The following is a 27,418-nucleotide window of genomic DNA, read 5'->3' on the forward strand; positions in this document are numbered from 1 at the left end:
ATGGTCTGGGTGGGAGGGGCACTGGCCCGCTCTTTAGGGGAAGCTTAGTGTGTGTAATGACTTTTAAAGAGATCATTACCATATAGGGTTGGGGGGTCAATTCGAACTTCCTAAATTTACTGAATTTAAATGGATTTGACCCCAACCCTGATCATTACTTTACTCTGGCTTATGACTAATTTTAAACAGGGGTTAATTAAATTATAATGGCTCATTCGTATGCTTATGACAAGTCTTACAATGCATTATGCAAATTAATGCATCATGATGCATTATTGATTATACCTGCAGACTTGTACCAAACCTTTATGACTAATAAATTATGATTAATTGATACATGTATGTGCAGTGAGTTTTTTAATTTGTTTTATACACAGTAAGACCTTATACCAAAAAATAACTGCTTTATTGTTATAGAGTGTTTGTCTGATGATTGTTTAATAATTATAATACAAACGTATAATAATAGATTGGGTTTACACAGCATTTTTTTCTCTTTACAACAGAGTAACAAAGTAGAATTGTTAATCATGTATGTAGGTTTAATACAAGGTTAATAATCATCAGATTCTTACAACAAAGGTCTCACATACCGCAGAACGACTTCTGACTGAGCATGTGACAATGCTTTACATCTGATATCTGTAAAGATATAATTTAGTCAGTGTCCAAAGCTAACTAAATTAATGAGAAAATGAGGGAGTTGTGGTTTATCGCTATTCCACACAGAATGACATACTGTTGGATCTCTGTGCTACATCCCATACTATTGCTTCTGTGTTTGCCCTCTACTCACAGCCACTGCTCTTGTTCATATGGTTTCAAACTGTGACAAGCAGGAGTGGAATAGTGTAGTCTGTTATTTTACCTCATGTTGATTTATTTCCTTCTATTAAATTCCTTGTGGAACTGTTCTCTTCCCTGCGTGCGCTACCTTTCTGGGACGTTTGTCTTGATTCAGTTGTTGGGGTTGTCATTGTTGATGATCCAGTCGATCCATCTGACATACATTCTGACTTGAGTGTAGACTCCTGGGAAGTAAGGGTTGGCACAGCTGATTCCCCATGAGACGATGCCTTCCAAGTTTCCATTGCAGATAAGGGGTCCACCTGAGTCACCCTGTAGAACAATAACACAAAAGACACAATGATGAACAAAAGCTCTGGTCCTTTTGTTAGGGATATACAGTGTGAATACACCCCTCTTATCTGGACAATTTCATGTTAGTTACCACACATTTTACACAACACTGTTTTGTGTCTGTTTTTCTATTCTACGACTAAATTGTCAAATTGTGATATTTTATTTTATTTTGTCACTTTCTTCTGCCATTGAAATGCTATTGTTGTGATTTTTAAGAATGTCCTGTGATCTGGGGACCAGTATCTGATGTCCCTTATCTGACCACATACATTTCCCTAATCCAAACTGTACATCTATCCCATTGGTCTGGCCCAGTTTTAAAGGCCCACACCCTATATTATTCACAGCAGTCTATACCTAAGCTCTTGTGACAGACATAAATATGATTGTGTTTTGCTTTTCATGTTTTGTGTTTGCTTGTCATGTATTGTGTAATTTGTGTGTATATAGATAGATATGTATAATGTAATTGTTGTTTATTGATAATTTCATGCAGGGCTATCTAGAACTTAAAATGGTTCTTCAGCTGTCCCCATAGGAGAACCCTTTGAAGAACCCTTTTTGGTTCCAGGTAGAACCCTTTCGCGTTCCATGTATAACCCTTTCCACAGAAGGTTCCTAATGGAACCCAAAAGGGTTCTGCTTGGAACCAAAAAGGATTCTCCTATGGGGACGGCCAAAGAACCCTTTTGGAACCCTTTTTTTTAAGAGTGTTGTCTCAGCATGACTCCCTACGCTAAATAAAGGTTAAGAAAAAAAAGATTTGATTCTGGGTGCTGAGATTAGGCTATTCTTTACCTGACAGGAGTCCTTGCCACCAAAGCGAGACCCAGCGCACATCATGTTGTCTGTGATCCTCCAGTAGTAGTAGTAGTGGCAGTAAGGTATGGTCTGCACATCCACAGCACGCAGCACAGGGGACAGGTAGTAGCTGTAGATACGGGTGACACCCCAGCCGCTCACTGTACAGGTGGTGTACCCTTGGAGAGCAGGGGTGTCCTCTTCTGGCAGTGGGGCAGGCTGAACGTAGGCATTCAGCTTGGCTGGCTCACTGAGCTGGAACACACACAACCACAGAAAAGGCACAAAATCAGATGCTGCTGACCAATCAGGAGGCAGACAATCAGACAGAAGGGATCAAAGGGGGCGGAGTCAATGTTATGGTACAGTGTCTAAGCTGCAGCAGTATCTGAAATTATGCAGTGAGTAGACTAACTGAAATATTCAAACTCATTAACACCATGGATAGGTTCCAATATCTACACTAGCATACCACTTTCCCAAGCTTCATTGTAAGTGGTATGCCTGTGTGGGTATTGAAACACAGCACGTCTCTACCTTATGGTGATGGGATGGATAGTCTTACCTTGATGAGCATGATGTCGTTGTTGAAAGTCTTGTAGTTGTAGCTATAGTGGACAAAGATCTTGGAGATGTTGATCACTTGCTCGAAGCCTTCTTCCTCGACCAGACTGTGCTCACTCAAAACCACCTGGATAAGCTGGGCCCTGAGGAGGAACAGACATGGAGGAACAGACATGATCCAATCTGTCCAGGGGAAGTGGAGAGCATGCATATGGAATTGTTTTAACCTACAACATATTACACTACTATTCCCCACCCCCAAAACATTTACTCAATCAAGCGCGTGCTGGCCCTTTACATTTTTTGATGTAATTGACTGTTGGCTTCAAGCATCTGTTCATTGTTTTATGCAAGAGGATAGAGTTACAGACCTATATCCATCCTGCCCTGCCTTTCGAAAGTTTTTGAAAGCCAAGTTAACAAAAAGATCACCGACCATTTTGAATCACACCGTACCTTCTCCGCTATGTAGTCTGGTTTCCGAGCTGGTCATGGGTGCACCTCAGCCACGCTCAAGGTCCTAAACGATATTATAACCACGATCGATAATAGACAGTACTGTGCAGCCGTCTTCATCGACCTGGCCAAGGCTTTCGACTCTGTCAACCACCGCATTCTTATTGGCAGACTAAATAGCCTTGGTTTCTCAAATGACTGCCTCGCCTGGTTCACCAACTACTTCTCAGATAGAGTTCAATGTGTCAAATCGGAGGGCCTGTTGTCCGGACCTATGGCAGTCTCTATGGGGGTGCCACAGGGTTCAATTCCTGGGCCGACTCTTCTCTGTGTATATCAATGATGTCGCTCTTGCTGCTGGTGATTCTCAGATCCACCTCTACGCAGACGACACCATTTTGTATACATCTGGCCCTTCATTGGACACTGTGTTAACAAACCTCCAAACAAGCTTCAATGCCATACAACACTCCTTCCGTAGCCTCCAACTGCTCTTAAACACAAGTAAAACTAAATGCATGCTCTTCAATCGAACGCTGCTGGCACCCGCCCACCCGACTAGAATCACTACTCTCGACGGGTCTGACCTAGAGTATGTGGACAACTACAAATACCTAGGTGTCTGATTAGACTGTAAACTCTCCTTCCAGACTCACATTAAGCATCTCCAATCCAAAGTTAAATCTAGAATCGGCTTCCTATTTCGCAACAAAGCCTCCTTCACTCATGCTGCCAAACATGCCCTCGTAAAACTGACTATCCTACCGATCCTTGACTTCGGCGATGTCATTTACAAAATAGCCTCCAACACTCTACTCAGCAAATTGGATGTAGTCTATCACAGTGCCATCCGTTTTGTCACCAAAGCCCCATATACTACCCACCACTGTGACCTGTACGCTCTTGTTGGCTGGTCCTCACTACATATTCGTCGCCAAACCCACTGGCTCCAGGCCATCTATAAATCACTCCTAGGCAAATCCCCGCCTTATCATAGCTCATTGGTCACCATAGAAACACCCACCCGTAGTATGCGCTCCAGCAGGTATATCTCACTGGTCATCCCCAAAGCCAACACCTCATTTGGCCGCCATTCCTTCCAGTTCTGTGCTGCCAATGACTGGAACGAACTGCAAAAATCTCTGAGGCTGGAGACTCTTATCTCCCTCACTAACTTTAAGCATCAGTTGTCAGAGCACCTTACCGATCACTGCACCTGTACACACCCATTCTGAAATTAGCCCACCAAACTACCTCATCCCCATATTGTTATTTATTTTGCTCATTTGCACCCCAGTATCTCTATTTGCACATCATCTCTTGCACATCTATCATTCCAGTGTTAATACTAATTGTAATTATTTTTGCACTATGGCCTATTTATTGCCTTACCTCAATAACTTACTACATTTGCACACACTGTATATATATTTTCTGTTGTATTTTTGACTTTATGTTTTGTTTTACTCCATATGTAACTCTGTGTTGTTGTTTTTATCGCACTGCTTTGCTTTATCTTGGCCAGGTCGCAGTTGTAAATGAGAACTTGTTCTCAACTGGCTTACCTGGTTAAATAAAGGTTAAAAAAAAACAAAAAAAAACATTATATTCCATTCAACTGTGACACTACTATCCCATAATTGTAGTCAGTACTCACGGTCTCCAGCAGTGGGCAGCAGACACCACCCACTGGGGCCGAATGAGGGTGGCTCCACAGTAGTGGTCCCTGTTATACTGTATAGATGCCTGGTACTTGATAGAGTACCGTTCGACTTCTTGTCCTCCGATGATTCTCTGTGTAAAAGTCTCTGTGGATTAGATTGAGAGGACAGTTTGTTATTCATCTGAATTAGTAATCTGAATTCCTACATGTGCATTGTGCATACAAATTATTCAGGTGGTTAGTAAATTATACTTGAAAATATACATTTTTTGGACATTACAAAATGTAGTTGTCATCTTTATGTGAATATAATTAGTACTTTACTCTACTTCACTTCACCTGTAAGTAAAAAAAAATGAATTCAACATAAGATAAATGCATAATCTAAACAACTATTTGCGTGTAAAAACAACTACATGGAAAATTGTGTTTAATTTACTCCATTTTCATAATATGTCCATTCAATTTAAGAATTTTAAGTTCTTCCAACAACTTGCCATGTGGCTCTGTTTTCAGAGGATTGTGGGTAGTTGATTGAAAAAAAAACTTGTAGATACTTTTACACAATGTTGTATGCATGTTTGAAGAACGAAAAGCACATTTCTATATTAGTATCAAATCGTTTGTTATGCTATGAGGTGTACTGGATCATGATGAATGGATATCAAAACCGTCGGGCAAATTGACGTTAAATGATGAGAGCACCCATTCTCACCATTAGTAAGATCATGCATGCTACTCTAGACAAAGCAAATACATCAAGCTACAATGCTTGCAGCTTTACCTCCAGTTAGTGCTAGTGGAATGAGCATATGCGCTCAACAATTCCTGCTAAAGTGGATGAAAATGTTGAGCGATGAAGTACATAAATCCATGTTTATCACTAAGACACGATCAATGAAAGTACAGTTGAAGTCGGAAGTTTACATACACTTAGGTTGGAGTCATTAAAAATCGTTTTTCAACCACTCCACAAATTTCTTGTCAACAAACTATAGTTTTGGAAAGTCGGTTAGGACTCCTACTTTGTGCATGACACAAGTAATATTTCCAACAATTGTTTACAGACAGATTATTTCACTTATAATTCACTGTATCACAATTCCAGTGGGTCAGAAGTTTACATTCACTAAGTTGACTGTGCCTTTAAACAGCTTGAAAAATTATAGAAAATTATGTCATGGCTTTAGAAGCTTCTGATAGGCTAATTGACATCATTTGAGTCAATTGGAGGTTTACCTGTGAATGTATTTCAAGGCCTACTTTCAAACTCAGTGCCTCTTTGCTTGACATCATGGGAAAATCAAAAGAAATCAGCCAAGACCTCAGAAAAAAAATGGTAGACCTCCACAAGTCTGGTTCATCTTTGGGAGCAATTTCCAAAACACCTGAAGGTACCACGTTCATCTGTACAAACAATAGTACGCAAGTATAAACACCATGGGACCACGCAGCCGTCATACCGCTCAGGAAGGAGACGCGTTCTGTCTCCGAGAGATGAACGTACTTTGGTGCGAAAAGTGCAAATCAATCCCAGAACAACAGCAAAGGACCTTGTGAAGATGCTGGAGGAAACAGGTACAAAAGTATCTATATCCACAGTAAAACGAGTCCTATATCGACATAACCTGAAAGGCCACTCAGAAAGGAAGAAGCCACTGCTCCAAAACCGCCATAAAAAAGCCAGACTACGGTTTGCAACTGCACATGGGGACAAAGATCGTACTTTTTGGAGAAATGTCCTCTGGTCTGATGAAACAAAAATAGAACTGTTTGGCCATAATGACCATCGTTATGTTTGGAGGAAAAAGGTGGGACCTTGCAAGCCGAAGAGCACCATCCCAACCGTGAAGCACAGGGGTGGCAGCATCATGCTGTGGGGGTGCTTTGCTGCAGGAGGGACTGGTGCACTTCACAAAATAGATGGCATCATGAGGAAGGAAAATGATGTGGATATATTGAAGCAACAAAACATCAGTCAGGAAGTTAAAGCTTGGTCGCAAATGGGTCTTCCAAATGGACAATGACCCCAAGCATACTTCCAAAGTTTTGCAAAATGGCTTAAGGACAACAAAGTCAAGGTATTGGAGTGGCCATCACAAAGCCCTGACCTCAATCCTATAGAAAATTTGTGGGCAGAACTGAAAAAGCGTGTACGAGCAAGGAGGCCTACAAACCTGACTCAGTTACACCAGCTCTGTCAGGAGGAATGGGCCAAAATTCACCCAACTTATTGTGGGAAGCTTGTGGAAGGCTACCCGAAACGTTTGACCCAAGTTAAACAATTTAAAGGCAATGCTACCAAATACTAATTGAGTGTATGTAAACTTCTGACCCACTGGGAATGCGATAAAATAAATAAAAGCTGAAATAAATCATTCTCTCTACTATTATTCTTAAATTTCAAATTCTTAAAATAAAGTGGTGATCCTAACTGACCTAAAACAGGGAATGTTTACTCGGATTAAATGTCAGGAATTGTGAAAAACTGAGTTTAAATGTATTTGGCTAAGGTGTATGTAAACTTGCGACTTCAACTGTAACTATATAATCAGAAAGATTAAGTAGATCTAATGTACAATAACAGCTCTGGATTTGATCAAATTAAGTTGGATTTTAGCCATTGTTTTATTCTGGACTTGACATATTAGTGTTTGTGAAATATATTATATGTAAAAATACACAATGTTGTAAATACTCAAAAAGCTGATGCAAATAGTTGCCAATTTTTTTGGGGTGGAACTAGCACAATATTTTTTACAGTGTACATTAAAAACCGTTATGGATACACTAATTGAACAGATGGCTGAAAAATGAATGTTCGAGGCCTGATGCTGTTCAAGGCTCTGTGGCCAATATTAGAAAAACAATGTTAATTCTGAAACAGTTGTAAACTGTGCGCATTATTTACAAAAAATACTAACCAGCTGGATACTGGCAGCATACTGTAAATTGTCGTACTGTTTTAAAGCATCAACAATGTACTTTTAGCTGTCAACACAGATACACGGTACCACATACAGTGGGGAGAACAAGTATTTGATACACTGCCGATTTTGCAGGTTTTCCTACTTACAAAGCATGTAGAGGTCTGTAATTTTTATCATAGGTACACTTCAACTGTGAGACACGGAATCTAAAAAAAAATCCAGAAAATCACATTGTATGATTTTTAAGTAATTAATTTGCATTTTATTGCATGACATAAGTATTTGATACATCAGAAAAGCAGAACTTAATATTTGGTACAGAAACCTTTGTTTGCAATTACAGAGATCATACGTTTCCTGTAGGTCTTGACCAGGTTTGCACACACTGCAGCAGGGATTTTGGCCCACTCCTCCATACAGACCTTCTCCAGATCCTTCAGGTTTCGGGGGCTGTCGCTGGGCAATACGGACTTTCAGCTCCCTCCAAAGATTTTCTATTGGGTTCAGGTCTGGAGACTGGCTAGGCCACTCCAGGACCTTGAGATGCTTCTTACGGAGCCACTCCTTAGTTGCCCTGGCTGTGTGTTTCGGGTCGTTGTCATGCTGGAAGACCCAGCCACGACCCATCTGCAATGCTCTTACTGAGGGAAGGAGGTTGTTGGCCAAGATCTCGCGATACATGGCCCCATCCATCCTCCCCTGAATACGGTGCAGTCGTCCTGTCCCCTTTGCAGAAAAGCGTCCCCAAAGAATGATGTTTCCACCTCCATGCTTCACGGTTGGGATGGTGTTCTTGGGGTTGTACTCATCCTTCTTCTTCCTCCAAACACGGCGAGTGGAGTTTAGACCAAAAAGCTCTATTTTTGTCTCATCAGACCACATGACCTTCTCCCATTCCTCCTCTGGATCATCCAGATGGTCATTGGCAAACTTCAGACGGGCCTGGACATGCGCTGGCTTGAGCAGGGGGACCATGCGTGCACTGCAGGATTTTAATCCATGACGGCGTAGTGTGTTACTAATGGTTTTCTTTGAGACTGTGGTCCCAGCTCTCTTCAGGTCATTGACCAGATCCTGCCGTGTAGTTCTGGGCTGATCCCTCACCTTCCTCATGATCATTGATGCCCCACGAGGTGATATCTTGCATGGAGCCCCAGACCGAGGGTGATTGACCGTCATCTTGAACTTCTTCAATTTTGTAATAATTGCGCCAACAGTTGTTGCCTTCTCACCAAGTTGCTTGCCTATTGTCCTGTAGCCCATCCCAGCCTTGTGCAGGTCTACAATTGTATCCCTTATGTCCTTACACAGCTCTCTGGTCTTGGCCATTGTGGAGAGGTTGGAGTCTGTTTGATTGAGTGTGTGGACAGGTGTCTTTTATACAGGTAACGAGTTCAAACAGGTGCAGTTAATACAGGTAATGAGTGGAGAACAGGAGGGCTTCTTAAAGAAAAACTAACAGGTCTGTGAGAGCCGGAATTCTTACTGGTTGGTAGGTGATCAAATACTTATGTCATGCAATAAAATGCAAATTAATTACTTAAAAATCATACAATGTGATTATCTGGATTTTTGTTTTAGATTCCGTCTCTCACAGTTGTAGTGTACCTATGATAAAAATTACAGACCTCTACATGCTTTGTAAGTAGGAAAACCTGCAAAATCGACAGTGTATCAAATAGTTGTTCTCCCCACTGTATGCTACACGTTTCTAGTGTGATACAGGTTTCACGTGGCTTAACCTCACATGCTATTACATATTGTAACAATGTTAGTCTAATCATGTAACCTGGACTGTAGGGACTTCAAATGTCATAGGATCCCGGACCTGACACCCGTGATGATGAGGATATGCTGTAACATACAATGGGTATTCAGTGCCAGACTTAGGCTAATCATGGCTCCTTTAGCTGTGTCTTTGTTTCCACCAGCACACGAACAAGCATACAGGCCGCATACAGAAGCATCTCCCTTTCAGAGTACTTTATTTACTATTTTTACTCTGCCCGAAACCATTATGTGATTTTATTAATCCTTCTAGAATTCAAGGCGTATTTGTACTGTTTACAAAACATGAACCACACATAATATGGCCTATTACAAGTCTTTTTTAAAAATCCAAGTATGATCTAGTAGTAACCTACCTCTGACTGAGAGAGCCAGTAGGAGCAGCACTGCAGACCATTTCAACTGATTCATGTTTACTTCACCTGAAACATGGAAATGCATAGCATTTTATTAGAGAACTCCCCAATAATAACATATCAGTATTTCTAGCCTGCATAGATGTCCTAGTGATTGTTTTCTCTCAAGACAAAATCCCAGACTGCTTCTCAGATCAAAGTTTTGCTACTCACCAACAGCCACAATCCTTCACTGCACAGCCTTCTGGTTCCAGGATTCTCCTCTCGCCTTTTATAATGGTACCATGTCCTTGTCTTTTGCTTTGTTATGTCCCATCATGCAGTGTCAATATGAAATGGGGTATCCCACAACACCAGACAGGGACTGACCTAGTACATGACAAAACATAGTGTCCTTTATTATCTTCATTTCTAAGCCTTTTCTTGATTGCCCCTTGGGGCTCATTGTTGAGTGGAGGTAGCTGGGAATTGGACACCTTTCTCCAGTCAAGCCCAAGACGTGAACATAATAAGAGTTCATCGGTTTATTGTGCTGATCGGATTGAATGGGGGTGGTGTTAGATAATAATTAATGTATTGTGGTATTACAAAACAGTATTATTATAGCAAATATAAAAAGGTTACACTCCCGAGTGGCGCAGTGGTCTAAGGCACTGCATCGCAGTGTTAGTTGTGCCACTAGAGATCCTGGTTCGAATCCAGGCTCTGTCGTAGCCGGCCGCGACCAGGAGACCCATGGGGCGGCGCACAAGTCGTTCAGGGTAGGGGAGGGAATGGCCGGCAGGGATGTAGCTCAGTTGGTAGAGCATGGCGTTTGCAACGCCAGGGTTGTGGGTTCGATTCCCACGGGGGGCCAGTATGAAAAATAAAATAATGTATGCACTCACTAACTGTAAGTCGCTCTGGATAAGACCGTCTGCTAAATGACTAAAATGTAATTTTCCCCTTGGCATGATGTAAATGACTTGAACAATAGGCCTATCTAAATATGAATGTTTTGTGTGTGGTCATACATCCTCGAAAAACATAGGCTACACTGATAATACATACATGAAAGAACAGAAAAGCCCACACACTGTACACTCCTAATTACCACATTTAAAAACAACATTGTATTGCACCATATCAGGTTATCAACTTCTGCTTGCATTTTGTATTTCTATTTTGATGTGTATTTTCTGTAATTTCTTCATCTGTAAAATATACCTTGATCTCAGTATGACTCCCTTATAAAATAAAGATTGAATAAATCATTTCTGCATTTTATTAAAATAGGTATTTCCAGAAACAGATCCTAATGGGGAACCGTGGTAATGACAAGTGTAGGTTTTGCAGTTTCAGGTATGAATTAAATAATAGTAGTTACATTCTAATCATGTTTGTGCCAATTCCTATACTCTAGAGATACACTTTCATGCATCATTACAATGGGGAGTTATAGTGTGTATATACTGTACAGTGAATAGTTACAGTGTCATTTTGATCAACTTTTCTGTTGTTGTCTGATCCCATCTCTGATTCTATACTTCACACCTAAATAGGACAATTCCTAACAGACAGAAACAGTTTTGAAGATCAATTCTAAACCAACTATTTCTTTACTCTTGAATACACTGAGAAGTTATACTATGAATATACTTGTTACAAACCAGGCCTGAGCCTATTGAGACACATTGACAGAGCATGCACCCTCAGGGATCCTGTACTCCCTGTTCACCTATGACTTCATGGCCAGGCACGACTCAAACACCATCATTAAGTTTGCCGACGACACAACAGTGATCACCACCAATGACGAGACAGCCTATAGGGAGGAGGTCATAGACCTGGCCGTGTGGTGCCAGGATAACAACCTCTCCCTCAACGTGATCAAGACAAAGGAGATGATTGTGGACTACAGTGAAAAAAAGAGGACTGAGCACGCACCCATTCTCATCAATGGGGCTGTAGTGGAACAGGTTGAGAGCTTCAAGTTCCTTGGTGTCCACATCACCAACAAACTATTATGGTCCAAACACACCAAGACAGTCGTGAAGATGGCACGACAAAGCCTATTCCCCCTCAGGAGATGAAAAGATTTGGCATGGGTCCTCAGATCCTCAAAAAGTTATACAGCTGTACCATCGAGAGCATCCTGACTGGTTGCATCACTGCCTGGTATGGCAACTGCTCGGCCTCCGACCGCAAGGCACTACAGAGGGTAGTGCGTACGGCCCAGTACATCAATGGGGCCAAGCTTCCTGCCATCCAGGACCTCTATACCAGGCGGTGTCAGAGGAAGTCCCTAAAAATTGTCAAAGACTCCAGCCATCCTAGTCATAGACTGTTCTCTCTGCTACCGCACGGCAAGCGGTACCAGAGCGCCAAGTCTAGGTCCAAAAGGCTTCTCAACAGCTTCTACCCCCAAGCCATAAGACTCCTGAACAGCTAATCTTGGCTACCCGGACTATTTGCATTGTCCCCCCCACCGCACCCCACCCCCTCTTTTACGCTGCTGCTACTCTCTGTTTATTATCTATGCATAGTCACTTTAACTCTACCCACATGTACATATAATTTTTTACTCATCAATTTTTTACTTAACACTTATTTTTCTTAAAACTGCATTGTTGGTTAAGGGCTTGTAAGTAAGCATTTCACTGTAAGGTCTACACCTTAAAGGACCTCGATACCAGGCGGTGTCAGAGGATGGCCCTAAAAATTGTCAAAGACTCCAGCCACCGTTCTCTCTGCTACCGCACGGCAAGCGGTACCGCTTTGCATGTGGCAAATAAAATGTAATTTAATTTAATACAAAACCTAACAATTCCCTATAGAGCTGATCACTGCTGTTGCAATACATAAGCCACAGTATGTTATTAAAGCCACTCGCTACTTGCTATCAGTCACTGCTCTGCTTCAAGGTTGTGACCAAGGACTGTGATTGACTGATGGTTGAAGTGGCACACGGACAGACAGTCGTTCATGACTCTGCTTTATATATGGGCCTTTGTGTCACCCTGTTCCAATTATGCTCTTACGGTAAATTGGGTATATTGAGGTCATGTTTATCTCTTCCTGTCTATGAATGGAAAAGCAGTGTCACTTTACTATACTGTGTCTCACACAGTATCTCATACTGTTGGCAATTCAACTGCATTCGTTTACAATATTTTCCACATATTCAGAAATGGAAAATCAGATAATAGACATTTTAAAGAAAGCATTATACAATCAATTATGCTCAAGGCTGTTATTCTCTGATTGCCATCATGTTAGTGATACAGTGGGGAGAACAAGTATTTGATACACTGCCGATTTTGAAGGTTTTCCTACTTATAAAGCATGTAGAGGTGTGTAATTTTTTTATCATAGGTACACTTCAACTGTGAGAGACGAAATCTAAAACAAAAATCCAGAAAATCACATTGTATGATTTTTAAGTAATTAATTTGCATTTTATTGCATGACATAAGTATTAGATCACCTACCAACCAGTAAGAATTCTGGCTCTCACAGACCTGTTAGTTTTTCTTTAAGAAGCCCTCCTGTTCTCCACTCATTACCTGTATTAACTGCACCTGTTTGAACTCGTTACCTGTATAAAAGACACCTGTCCACACACTCAATCAAACAGACTCCAACCTCTCCACAATGGGCAAGACCAGAAAGCTGTGTAAAAGGACATCAGGGATAAAATTGTAGACCTGCACAAGGCTGGGTTGGGCTACAGGACAATAGGCAAGCAGCTTGGTGAGAAGGCAACAACTGTTGGCGCAATTATTAGAAAATGGAAGAAGTTCAAGATGACGGTCAATCACCCTCGGTCTGGGGCTCCATGCAAGAGCTCACCTCGTGGGGCATCAATGATCATGAGGAAGGTGAGGGATCAGCCCAGAACTACACGGCAGGACCTGGTCAATGACCTGAAGAGAGCTGGGACCACAGTCTCAAAGAAAACCATTAGTAACACACTACGCCGTCATGGATTAAAATCCTGCAGCGCACGCATGGTCCCCCTGCTCAAGCCAGCGCATGTCCAGGCCCGTCTGAAGTTTGCCAATGACCATCTGGATGATCCAGAGGAGGAATGGGAGAAGGTCATGTGGTCTGATGAGACAAAAATAGAGCTTTTTGGTCTAAACTCCACTCGCCGTGTTTGGAGGAAGAAGAAGGATGAGTACAACCCCAAGAACACCATCCCAACCGTGAAGCATGGAGGTGGAAACATCATTCTTTGGGGATGCTTTTCTGCAAAGGGGACAGGACGACTGCACCGTATTGAGGGGAGGATGGATGGGGCATCCCCGAAACCTGAAGGATCTGGAGAAGGTCTGTATGGAGGAGTGGGCCAAAATCCCTGCTGCAGTGTGGACGCGACATCCCCGAAACCTGAAGGATCTGGAGAAGGTCTGTATGGAGGAGTGGGCCAAAATCCCTGCTGCAGTGTGTGCAAACCTGGTCAAGACCTACAGGAAATGTATGATCTCTGTAATTGCAAACAAAGGTTTCTGTACCAAATATTAAGTTCTGCTTTTCTGATGTATCAAATACTTATGTCATGCAATAAAATGCAAATTAATTACTTAAAAATCATACAATGTGATTTTCTGGATTTTTGTTTTAGATTCCGTGTCTCACAGTTGAAGTGTACCTATGATAAAAATTACAGACCTCTACATGCTTTGTAAGTAGGAAAACCTGCAAAATCGGCAGTGTATCAAATACTTGTTCTCCCCACTGTATATCATACAGATGTAGGATCTTAATTTGACCACCCTGTTGCACAAGAACTTGACCACCCTGTTGCTGCAATGCAGGAAATGTAAAACTTGTAGTGTATTTGAGATTTGAAAAGGCTTCACAAGTTTGTAATTTCCACTTTGAAATTTTAGACTATTTTCCCTTATGAAAAATGTAGCAACCCCTACAAAAATGTCCATTAATTATAAACCACATAATAATTCACATTTCCTGTTGCTGCAGGATTATTTTCCTGCTGTAGCAAACTGCCTCAAATTGAGATCCTACATCTGTATAGATATGTTGTGTGAAAGTATCATTGTCCCAATTTAGATAAAATACAGATAAAATACATTATTAGGTACAAAACTTTATTTTTTTATTTTTTTTTATTTCACCTTTATTTAACCAGGTAAGCCAGTTGAGAACAGGTTCTCATTTACAACTGCGACCTGGCCAAGATAAAGCAAAGTAGTGCAATAAAAACAACACAGAGTTACATATGGGGTAAAAAAAACATAAAGTCAGAAATACAACAGAAAATATATATACAGTGTGTGCAAATGTAGCAAGTTATGGAGGTAAGGCAATAAATAGGCTATAGTGCAGAATAATTACAATAGTATTAACACTGGAATGCTAGATGTGCAAGAGATGATGTGCAAATAGAGATACTGGGGTGCAAAAGAGCAAAATAAATAACAATATAGGGATGAGGTAGTTGGGTGGGCTAATTTCAGATGGGCTGTGTACAGGTGCAGTGATCGGTAAGGTGCTCTGACAACTGATGCTTAAAGTTATTGAGGGAGATAAGAGTCTCCAGCTTCAGAGATTTTTGCAATTCGTTCCAGTCATTGGCAGCAGAGAACTGGAAGGAATGGCGGCCAAAGGAGGTGTTGGCTTTGGGAATGACCAGTGAGATATACCTGCTGGAGCGCAGACTACGGGTGGGTGCTGCTATGGTGACCAATGAGCTAAGATAAGGCGGGGATTTGCCTAGCAGTGATTTATAGATGGCCTGGAGCCAGTGGGTTTGACGACGAACATGTAGTGAGGACCAGCCAACAAGAGCGTACAGGTCACAGTGGTGGGTAGTGTATGGGGCTTTGGAGACAAAACGGATGGCACTGTGATAGACTACATCCAATTTGCTGAGTAGAGTGTTGGAGGCTATTTTGTAAATGACATCGCCGAAGTCAAGGATCGGTAGGATAGTCAGTTTTACGAGGGCATGTTTGGCAGCATGAGTGAAGGAGGCTTTGTTGCGAAATAGGAAGCCGATTCTAGATTTAACTTTGGATTGGAGATTCTTTATGTGAGTCTGGAAGTTGAGTTTACAGTCTAACCAGACACCTAGATATTTGTAGTTGTCCACATACTCTAGGTCAGACCCGTCGAGAGTGGTGATTCTAGTCGGGTGGGCGGGTGCTAGCAGCGTTCGATTGAAAAGCATGCATTTAGTTTTACTAGTGTTTAAGAGCAGTTGAAGGCTACTGAAGGATTGTTGTATGGCATTGAAGCTCGTTTGGAGGTTTGTTAACACAGTGTCCAATGAAGGGCCAGATGTATACAAAATGGTGTCGTCTGCGTAGAGGTAGATCTGAGAGTCACCAGCAGCAAGAGCGACATCATTGATATACACGGAGAAAAGTGTCGGCCCAAGAATTGAACCCTGTGGCACCCCCATAGAGACTGCCATAGGTCCAGACAACAGGCCCTCCGATTTGACACACTGAACTCTATCTGAGAAGTAGTTGGTGAACCAGGCGAGGCAGTCATTTGAGAAACCAAGGCTATTTAGTCTGCCAATAAGAATGCGGTGGTTGACAGAGTCGAAAGCCTTGGCCAGGTCGATGAAGACGGCTGCACAGTACTGTCTATTATCAATCGTGGTTATAATATCGTTTAGGACCTTGAGCGTGGCTGAAGTGCACCCGTGACCAGCTCGGAAACCGGATTGCATAGCGGAGAAGGTACGGTGGTATTCGAAATGGTCGATGATCTGTTTGTTAACTTGGCTTTCGAATACTTTCGAAAGGCAGGGCAGGATGGATATAGGTCTGTAGCAGTTTGGATCTAGAGTGTCACCCCCTTTGAAGAGGGGGATGACCGCGGCAGCTTTCCAATCTCTGGGGATCTCAGACGTTATGAAAGAGAGGTTGAACAGACTAGTAATAGGGGTTGCGACAATTTCTGCGGCTAGTTTTAGAAAGAAAGGGTCCAGATTGTCTAGCCCAGCTGATTTGTAGGGGTCCAGATTTTGCAGCGCTTTCAAAACATCAGCTGTCTGAATTTGTGTGAAGGAGAAGCGGGGGGGCATGGGCAAGTTGCAGCAGAGGGTGCAGAGTTGGTGGCCGGGTTAGTGGTAGCCAGATGGAAAGCATGGCCAGCTGTAGCAAAATGCTTGTTGAAATTCTCGATTATTGTAGATTTATCGGTGGTGATAGTGTTTCCTAGCCTCAGTGCAGTGGGCAGCTGGGAGGAAGTGCTCTTATTCTCCATGGACTTTACAGTGTCCCAAAACTTTTTGGAGTTAGTGCTACAGGATGCAAATTTCTGTTTGAAAAAGTTAGCCTTTGCTTTCCTGACTGCTTGTGTATATTGGTTCCTAACTTCCCTGAAAAGTTGCATATCGCGGGGGCTATTTGATGCTAATGCTGTACGCCACAGGATGTTTTTGTGCTGGTCAAGGGCAGTCAAGTCTGAGGAGAACCAGGGGCTATATCGGTTCTTAGTTCTGTATTTTTGAATGGGGCATGTTTATTTAAGATTGAGAGGAAATTACTTTTAAGGAACAACCAGGCATCCTCTACTGACGGAATGAGATCTATATCCATCCAGGATACCTGGGCCAGGTCAATTAGGAAGGCCTCCTCGCTAAAGTGTTTTAGGGAGCGTTTGACAGTGATGAGGGGTGGTCGTTTGACCGCAGACCCGTTACGGACGCAGGCAATAAGGCAGTGATCGCTGAGATCCTGGTTGAAGACAGCTGAGGTGTATTTAGAGGGTATGTTAGTCAGGATGATATCTATGAGGGTACCCATGCTTAAGGATTTAGGGTTGTACCTGGTAGGTTCGTTGATAATTTGCGTGAGGTTGAGGGCATCTAGCTTGGATTGTAGGATGGCTGGGGTATTAAGCATATCCCAATTTAGGTCACCAAGCAGTACAAACTCAGAGGATAAATGGGGGCAATCAATTCACATATGGTGTCCAGGGCACAGCTGGGGCTGAGGGGGTCTGTAGCAAGCGGCAACAGTGAGAGACTTATTTCTGGAAAGGTGGATTTTTAGAAGTAGAAGCTCAAACTGTTTGGGCACAGACCTGGATAGTATGATAGAGCTCTGCAGGCTATCTCTACAGTAGATTGCAACTCCACCCCCCTTTGGCAGTTCTATCTAGACGGAAAATGTTATAGTTGGGGATGGAAATTTCAGAATTTTTGGTGGCCTTCCTGAGCCAGGATTCAGACACTGCTAGAACATCAGGGTTGGCAGAGTGTGCTAACGCAGTGAATAACTCAAACTTAGGAAGTAGACTTCTGATATTTATGTGCAAGAAACCAAGACTTTTGCGATTACAGAAGTCATCAAATGATAGCTCCTGGGGAGTAGGAGTGATACTGGGGGCTACAGGCCCTGGGTTAGCCTCTACATCACCAGAGGAACAGAGGAGGACTAGAATAAGGATACGGCTAAAGGCTTTAAGAACTGGTCTTCTAGTGCGTTGGGTACATAGAATAAAGGGGGCAGATTTCCGGGTGTTATAGAAAAGATTCAGGGCATTATGTACAGACAAGGATATGGAAGGATATGAGTAAAGTGGAGGTAAACCTAAGCGTTGGGTAACAATGAAAGAGATAGTATCTCTAGAGGCATCAATTGAGTCGGTCTCTGAGTGTATGGGCGGAGGGACAAAGGAGCTAACTAAGGCAGGTTTAGCTAGGCTGGGGGGTCTACAGTGATATAGTACAATTAGAAATAACCGAAACAACAATAAACTAACCATGTTTGGGCTGAGGCTAAACATAAACAGGATGTAGTACCGTAAAAAGGAACAGTCCAGCAGATATCAGCTGTATAGCTGAGTTATCATAAGGTCCGGTGGTGAAGCGCTAGTGAGTAAGAGGCCACGGCTAGCGTGTGCTACGTCCGTTTTGTTGTAGCCAGCTGGTAGCGATGAATCCGGAGTTAAAGGTCCAGTGATTCAGGCGGAAAAACTGATATGTTCTGGGTCGATAACGCGCTGTGCAGACTGGCCGAATATCCGGTGATCAATGTCCAGTGATTAAAAATTAATCCCGCGGGAAAAAAAATCCAATATTCTGGGTGCAACACCGCTAGCTGTGGCTAATAGCAAGTAGCTAGTTCTGTAGCTAGTTCAGTTTAGTGAGTAAGAGGCCACGGATAACGTGTGCTAACGGGCCAGGGCTAGCAGATGGATGGAATCTTCGTGGTTAACGTCGTAACCACATCAGACGATTTCGTCGGCAGACCAGTCGTGTAGGATCGGCGGGGCTCCGTGTCAACACTAGGTGGTCCCCGTCCGGTTGATAGAGAGGTAGATAGCCGGGAGATGGGCCTAGCTCGGGATGATTAGCCAGACCACAGCGTCCGTTTTGTTGTTGTTGTAGCCAGCTGGTAGCGATGAATCCGGAGTTAAAGGTCCAGTGAATCAGTGATTCCGGCAGAAAAACTGATATGTTCTGGGTCGATAACGCGCTGTGCAGACTGGCCGAATATCCGGTGATCAATGTCCAGTGATTAAAATTAATCCCGCGGAAAAAATCCAATGATCTGGGTGAAACACCGCTAGCTGTGGCTAATAGCAAGTAGCTAGTTAGCTGGCTAGCTAGTTTCAACTGGAGATTCTAGATTCTAGATAAAAGGTAAGTCAATAATAGAATCCGTTCCACATTGAGTGAGGCGGGTTGCAGGAAAGTATATTTTGTAGAAGGATGAAAAGTCTGATAGGGAAATATGTACAAAAAATACAAAAAAAACTCCTCTGGATTATACAGGTATGTATGAAGGAAATTACAGATTATTTACGTTTACCCTATTTTGGAGTTTAGTGAGCATTTCTATCTATTACACAAGGATATGTAATTTAATCTGCAACTCGAGGCGTCACTACAGACCCCCTGGTTCGATTCCAGGCTGTATCACAACCGGCCGTGATTGGGAGTCCCATAGGGCGGCGCACAATTGGCCCAGTGTCGTCCGGGTTTGGCCGGTGTAGGCCGTCATTGTAAATAAGAATTTGTTCTTAACTGACTTGCCTAGTTAAATAAAGGTTAAATAAATACAATAAAATAAAATAATAGACAGCTGGGTTTAACTGTATGGCAAATCAATCTATCTATATCAAGTTTTACAGGTCAGGGGTCAAAACAGTGAGGTCATACAGACAAAGGCAGGATTGGGGACAAATCCATATTATTTTCTCATAGCTTTACAAGGAGGAACATTTCAATTTCAGTTTTACTTCTTGAATTGACTGGATTAAAATGGAATTGACCCCAATTATCCCTGACCCCAGATAGATAAAGATAGAGTAACGGCCGAATGGCCATGTAGCGTGAAGATAGTATTGGAGCGGAGGAGGAGCGCATCATGTGGAAAAAAGCTTTGGTCAGCACCCAGGGGATGAGCAGCAGAGGGAGAGAGGGAGGGAGGGAGAGAGGAAGGGAGGGAGGTTGCTTGCTGTGTCAATAAGTGTCCGACCCAGAGAGGGCCATTAGCTGACTGAGGTCAGGATGTCCACCAGGGGAAGGTGGCACTAGTGAGAGAGAGGGAGAGGAAGAGGGGAGGGAGATAGAGACAGAAAGAGAGAGAAGGAGAGCGAGAGCGAGAGGGTGGCGTACGGTGACACTGATGAACCCTGTCAGAACTCTGGTGCTCCATTTTTAATGATGATGTGCGCAAAGCTGTCATCAAGGCAAAGGGTGGCTACTTTGAAGAATCTAAAATCTAAAATCTATTTTGATTTGTTTAACACTTTTTTGGTTACTACATGATTCCATATGTGTTATTTCATAGTTTTGATGTCTTCAATATTATTCTACAATGGTGAAAATAGTAAAAATTAAGAAAAACCCTTGAATGAGTAGGTGTGTCCAAACTTTTGACTGGTACTGTACACAACTGAGTCAATACTTTGCAGAAGCACCTTTGGCGTTGATTACAGCTGTGAGTCTTTTTGGGTAAGTTACAATATTTGACCATTATTCCTGAAACAATTTTTAAAGCTCTGTCAAGTTGATTGTTGATCATTGCTAGACAGTCAATTTCAAGTCTTTTTTTTTTTTTTTTTTTTTTTTTTTGGGGGAATGGATCAGCTTAATATTGCAGATAGATTGTATCTTCTATCAATGTAATTGTCTGCATCACTTCCAATCCCCCATGTTTTATTTTATTTTTTAAATATATATTCCCCTTTATTACTTTTCAACCCCACCATCCTTTCCCTACTTGGAGTAAATTAGTGAACAACAACGCCCAGGCCTCTACTTCCGGTCTATACTTACTATCTACACCTTATGGACAGAGTTACTTTTACAATAATTCTCTATATATATATATATATATATATTTTTTTTTTTGCTCCTGAACTTCTTCTACTCTCAACCTCTCCGATCATTTTCATGATGTCCGTCCGGTTTGCTTCTAAATGCCATATCTTTCTAACTGTGCTCTTTCCCAAAAGCTCCCAACATACAACCTATATACTTATTATGGACACAGTATGCTTACATTATTAGCTATCTTTGTTATTATTTGTTGTTATTTGTTATTAGTCCCATACTTCAACTATTCAATACCTCCCATCTATCTCTTAACACCATCCATATAGGATTTCTATTTGCCATATATATTTCAACCGTACTGTGATGTTTTACAAAAGTTCTGAACCTTTCTATTCTCATTGCTTCTACAGATTGTGAATTAAAAATAAACATTTTTGCTAAAAGTATTATTATATTATTGATTGATTGACTATGACTTTTCAGATCACCCAGTAATGCTATCTGCAAGGTTAGTTCCAGGTAAATATTGCAATCCTTTAGCCATTCCTGGACCTGTGTCCAAAAACAAGCTACAAATGGACAGAACCAAAACAAATGATCTAATGATTCTGTCTCTTCACAGCAAAATCTGCAGAGCTGGGAAGATTGTATCCCCCATATAAATAACATTCTATTGGTAGCAAGAATTTTATATAATAATTTAAATTGAAAGATTCTAATTTTTGAATCCGGTGTCGTTTTGCGTGTCAGTTCATAAACACTATGCCATGGGATCGGTACGTCAAAGATCTCTTCCCAACTATTTTGCAATCTATATGGGATGGCTGTCAATCCTTTGGTCCTTAAGTGAAACTGATATACTTTTTTATTTATCACAGTTTTCCTTAACCAATTATGTTCTTTAATGCAAGGCCGACAGACAAGTTCCTTACTTTCTCCCCCTTCAACTTTCCTCTTCCACTTTTGCGGTAAGGCTGCAATTATTTGGTTGTAATTTTGGGTAGAGCAGACATTTCCATATGTTTTTGTTAGCTGCATGTGCGACATAACTCCACCAGTCCTACCCGATGATATCATTTACGAAGATTATACCTTTTTTAAACATTCTGTCAAAAAATAAAGTTTTTTTGTCAATTAGTATATTTGAATTTAACCACAATATTTGTTGCATTATTTGTTCTGTCGTTTCTGGAGGATTAAATTGAAATTGCAACCAACTTTCTATGGCTTGTTTTAGAAATAGTGACATTTGGGAGATTATTTCCTTTTCAAATAACTGAAAGTGAGAGGTTGTAATCTGAATAAAGGGAAAAAGGCCTTTCTTGAACAGTGGGTGAGACAATCTTACTAATTTGCTTGAGAACCAGTTCGGATTTAAGTATAACTTTTGGATGACTGAAGATTTTAGTGATAGGTCTAATGCTTTAATATTTAATAATTTCTGTCCTCCGAATTCATATTCATTATATAAATATGCTCTTTTAATTTTGTCTGGCTTGCCGTTCCAAATAAAATTGAATATTTTTTTCTCATATAATTTAAAAAACTGTTTGCTAGGCGTAGGCAAGACCATAAGCAAATAGGTCAACTGGGATAATACTAAAGAGTTAATCAGGGTGATTTTTCCACAAATTGACAGGTATTTTCCTTTCCATGGTAGTAAGATCTTATCTATTTTTGCTAACTTTCTATTAAAATTTATTGAAGTGAGATCATTTATTTCCTTTGGGATATGTATTCCAAGTATATCCACATCACCATCAGACCATTTTATTGGTAAACTACATGGTAATGTAAAAATTGTATTTTTTAGTGATCCAATACGTAATATAGTACATTTGTCATAATTTGGTTTTAATCCAGAGAGGTTAGAAAATGTATCTAGATCCTCTATGAGGCTGTGGAGGGATTCTAGTTGTGGATCTAAAAGAAAACATGAATCATCTGCGTACAATGACACCTTTGTTTTTAAGCCCTGTATTTCTAATCCTCTGATATTATTATTGGATCTGATTTTAATAGCTAACATCTCGATGGCCACAATAAATAGATATGCCGATAGTGGACAACCTTGTTTCACTCCTCTTGACAGTTTAAAACTTTCTGAGAAATAGCCATTATTTACTATTTTACACCTAGGGTTACTATACATGATTTTGACCCATTTTATAAGAGATTCTCCAAAATTGAAATGCTCCAGGCATTTATATATAAACCCCAGTCGAACTTTATCAAATGCCTTTTCGAAGTCTGCAATTTCAAGTCTTGCCATAGATTTTCAAGACGATTTAAGTCAAAACTGTAACTACGCCACTCGGGAACATTCAGTGTCATCTTGATAAGCAACTCCAGTGTAGATTTGGTCTTGTGTTTCAGGTTATTGTCCTGCTGAATGGAGAATTTGTCTCCCAGTGTCTGTTGGAAAGCAGACTGAACCAGGTTTTCCTCTAGGATTTTGCCTGTGCTTATAGCTGTATTCCATTAATTTTTATCCTAAAAAGCTCAGTAGTCATTTCCGATGACAAGCATACCCATAACATGATGCAGCCACCACCCAGCTTGAAAATATAAAAAGTGGTACTCAGTGTTTGCCCCAAACGCTTTGTATTCAGGACAAAAACGCAATTTCTTAATTATTACTTAAGTGCCTTGTTGCAAACAGGATGCATGTTATGGAATATTTTTATTCTGTTCAGGCTTCATTATTTTCACTGCCATTTATGTTAGTATTGTGGAGTAACTACAATCTTGTTGATCCATCCACAGTTCTCATATCACAACCATTAAACTATGTAACTATTCAAAAATCACCAATGGACCCATGGTGAAATCTCTGAGCAGTTTCCTTCCTCTCCAGCAACTGAGCTAGGAAGGACTCCTGTATCTTAGTAGTGACTGGATGTATAGATACACCATACAAAATGTAATTAATAACTTCACCATGCTCAAAGGGATATTCAGCGACTGCTTTACATTTTACATTTTAGTCATTTAGCAGACGCTCTTACCCAGAGCGACTTAAAGTTTTTTAAATGTTTTTATTTTTTTATGCATACATTTTCATACTTTAAAAACAAAACAATTTACACATCTACCTATCGGTGGCCTTTGCGAGGCATTGAAAAACCTCCCTGGTCTTTGTGGTTAAATCTGTGCTTGAAATTCACTACTCGATTGAGGGACCTTACAGATAATCGTATGTGTGGGGTACAAATCATGTTGACCACTATTATTGAACAAGGAATGAGTCCATGTAACTCAGGGGTTGGAACCAAAATGATTTTCTTACGTTTTGTTCTGAACAGAACCATCATTTTTCTCCCATCTCCACAGAGTTCCTCTGTGGAGATGGGAGAACCTTCCAGAAGGACAACCATCTCTGCAGCACTCTACCAATCAGGCCTTTATGGTAGAGTGGCTAGACGGAAGCCACTCCTCAGTAAAAGGCACATGACAGCCCGCTTGTAGTTTGCCAAAAGGCACCTAAAGGACTCTCAGACCATGAGAAACAAGATTATCTGGTCTGATGAAGGCCTGATTGGTGGAGTGCTGCAGAGAGGGTTGGACTTCTGGAAGGTTCTCCCATCTCCACAGAGGAACTCTGGAGCTCTGTCAGAGTGACCATCGGGTTCTTGGTCACCTCCCTGACCAAGGCCCTTCTCCCCCGATTGCTCAGTTGGTCGGGCGGCCAGCTCTAGGAAGAGTCTTGATGGTTCCAAATTTCTTCCATTTAAGAATGATGGCCACTGTGTTCTTGGGGACCTTCAATGCTGCAGAAATGTTTGGGTATTCTTCCCCAGATCTGTGCCTCGACACAATCCTGTCTCAGAGCTCAACGGACAATTCCTTCGCCCTCATGACTTGGTTTTTGTTCTGACATGCACTGTCAACTGTGGGACCTTATATAGATAGGTGTGTGCCTTTCCAAATCATGTCCAATCAATTGAATTTACTACAAGTGGACTCCAATCAAGTTGTAGAAACATCTCAAGGATGATCAATGGAAACAGGATGCACCTGAGCTCAAATTCGAGTCTCATAGCAAAGGGTCTAAATACTTATGTAAATAAGGTATTTCTGTTTTTTATTTGTAATACATTTGCCAAAATATCTAAAAAACTGTTTTTGCTTTGTCATTACGGGGTAAAAATGTATGCACTCACTAACTGTAAGTCGCTCTGGATAAGAGCGTCTGCTAAATAACTAAAATGTAATGTAAAAATTTAGATTGATGAGGATTTTTATTTATTTAATCATTTTTAGAATAAGGCTGTAACATAACAAAATGTTGAAAAAGGGAAGGGGTCTGAATACTTTCCGAATGCACTGTACATACCGCTCAGGTAGATTTTCAGCAACATGTCAACATCTAAAGCGTTCTTGCCATTGCAGTGGAACAGTTGGCCTGGTTGCACGGCCGCCCTCCAGACGTTCTTTGGGACTGTAACGTTCGAACCTGGGTTTTCATCTGCAAAACATGAATAATACAGTCAGATGCTGTAAAAGACTAGAAAGTACTGTAAGTACAGTAAGATAATATATCCTCTGTATTTAAAATAGTCATTCCCCTAGCAATGCTACTCCACAAATCAACATTTAGAACAATTTATAAAATGTCCCAAAATATCACAATATAAAAACAATTTTTACAAGAGATGTAATGCCAAGTAAACATGGTTTAGTTTATACTGTATAAAGACCAGTATTATCAACCAGGCACTAATGTATAAAGCATAAACACCTTTAAGTCTGAGAGGTGAGTGCATGCATATTTAGACAGCATAGAATAGTTTAATAATTGTGAAATTGTGTTTTAAAATGAAGTGAAAAGTGTGTCTTCCTTGTTTTATATAATAAATCACTACCAATTCAAGATGGACTGCTGTTATAAAAAAATATATATACACTGTTCAAAAAAATAAAGGGAACACTTAAACAACACAATGTAACTCCAAGTCAATCACACTTCTGTGAAATCAAACTGTCCACTTAGGAAGCAACACTGATTGACAATACATTTCACATGCTGTTGTGCAAATGGAATAGACAACAGATGGAAATTATAGGCAATTAGCAAGACACCCCCAATAAAGGACTGGTTTTGCAGGTGGTGACCACAGACCACTTCTCAGTTCCTATGCTTCCTGGCTGATGTTTTGGTCACTTTTGAATGCTGGCGGTGCTTTCACTCTAGTGGTAGCATGAGACGGAGTCTACAACCCACACAAGTGGCTCAGGTAGTGCAGCTCATCCAGGATGGCACATCAATGCGAGCTGTGGCAAGAAGGTTTGCTGTGTCTGTCAGCGTAGTGTCCAGAGCATGGAGGCGCTACCAGGAGACAGGCCAGTACATCAGGAGACGTGGAGGAGGCCGTAGGAGGTCAACAACCCAGCAGCAGGACTGCTACCTACGCCTTTGTGCAAGGAGGAGCAGGAGGAGCACTGCCAGAGCCCTGCAAAATGACCTCCAGCAGGCCACTAATGTGCATGTGTCTGCTCAAACGGTCAGAAACAGACTCCATGAGGGTGGTATGAGGGCCCGACGTCCACAGGTGGGGGTTGTGCTTACAGCCCAACACCGTGCAGGACGTTTGGCATTTGCCAGAGAACACCAAGATTGGCAAATTCGCCACTGGCGCCCTGTGCTCTTCACAGATGAAAGCAGGTTCACACTGAGCACATGTGACAGACGTGACAGAGTCTGGAGACGCCGTGGAGAACGTTCTGCTGCCTGCAACATCCTCCAGCATGACCGGTTTGGCGGTGGGTCAGTCATGGTGTGGGGTGGCATTTCTTTGGGGGGCCGCACAGCCCTCCATGTGCTCGCCAGAGGTAGCCTGACTGCCATTAGGTACCGAGATGAGATCCTCAGACCCCTTGTGAGACCATATGCTGGTGTGGTTGGCCCTGGGTTCCTCCTAATGCAAGACAATGCTAGACCTCATGTGGCTGGAGTGTGTCAGCAGTTCCTGCAAGAGGAAGACATTGATGCTATGGACTGGCCCGCCCGTTCCCTAGACCTGAATCCAATTGAGCACATCTGGGACATCCACGATGCTTTAGTCCAGGTCTGGGAGGAGATCCCTCAGGAGACCATCCACCACCTCATCAGGAGCATGCCCAGGCGTTGTAGGGAGGTCATACAGGCACGTGGAAGCCACACACACTACTGAGCCTCATTTTGACTTGTTTTAAGGACATTACATCAAAGTTGGATCAGCCTGTAGTGTGGTTTTCCACTTTAATTTTGAGGGTGACTCCAAATCCAGACCTCCATGGGTTGATAAATTTGATTTCCATTAATAATTTTTGTGTGATTTTGTTGTCAGCACATTCAACTATGTAAAGAAAAAAGTATTTAATAAGATTATTTCATTCATTCAGATCTAGGATGTGTTATTTTAGTGTTCCCTTTATTTTTTTGAGCAGTGAATATATATATACAGTGGGGAGAACAAGTATTTGA

The 27,418-nt window shown here is 41.6% G+C and overlaps 1 protein-coding gene across 1 annotated transcript; it reads right to left on the reverse strand.

The window, feature by feature from the left end:
- Positions 1–480: 480 nt before the first annotated feature.
- LOC121537422 (trypsin I-P1-like) lies at positions 481–9,756 on the reverse strand. The gene is made up of 5 exons (XM_041845058.2): positions 9,702–9,756; positions 4,622–4,772; positions 2,510–2,651; positions 1,942–2,199; positions 481–1,119 (listed from the first exon to the last, which is right to left on the reverse strand). Exons 1-5 carry the CDS (start codon positions 9,754–9,756, stop codon positions 958–960), a joined length of 768 nt encoding a protein of 255 aa, XP_041700992.2. The 3' UTR covers positions 481–957.
- Between the last annotated feature and the right edge of the window lie 17,662 nt (positions 9,757–27,418).

This window comes from Coregonus clupeaformis, chromosome 24 (assembly GCF_020615455.1).
Source record: "Coregonus clupeaformis isolate EN_2021a chromosome 24, ASM2061545v1, whole genome shotgun sequence".
In the NCBI taxonomy this organism is placed as follows: Eukaryota; Metazoa; Chordata; class Actinopteri; order Salmoniformes; family Salmonidae; genus Coregonus; species Coregonus clupeaformis.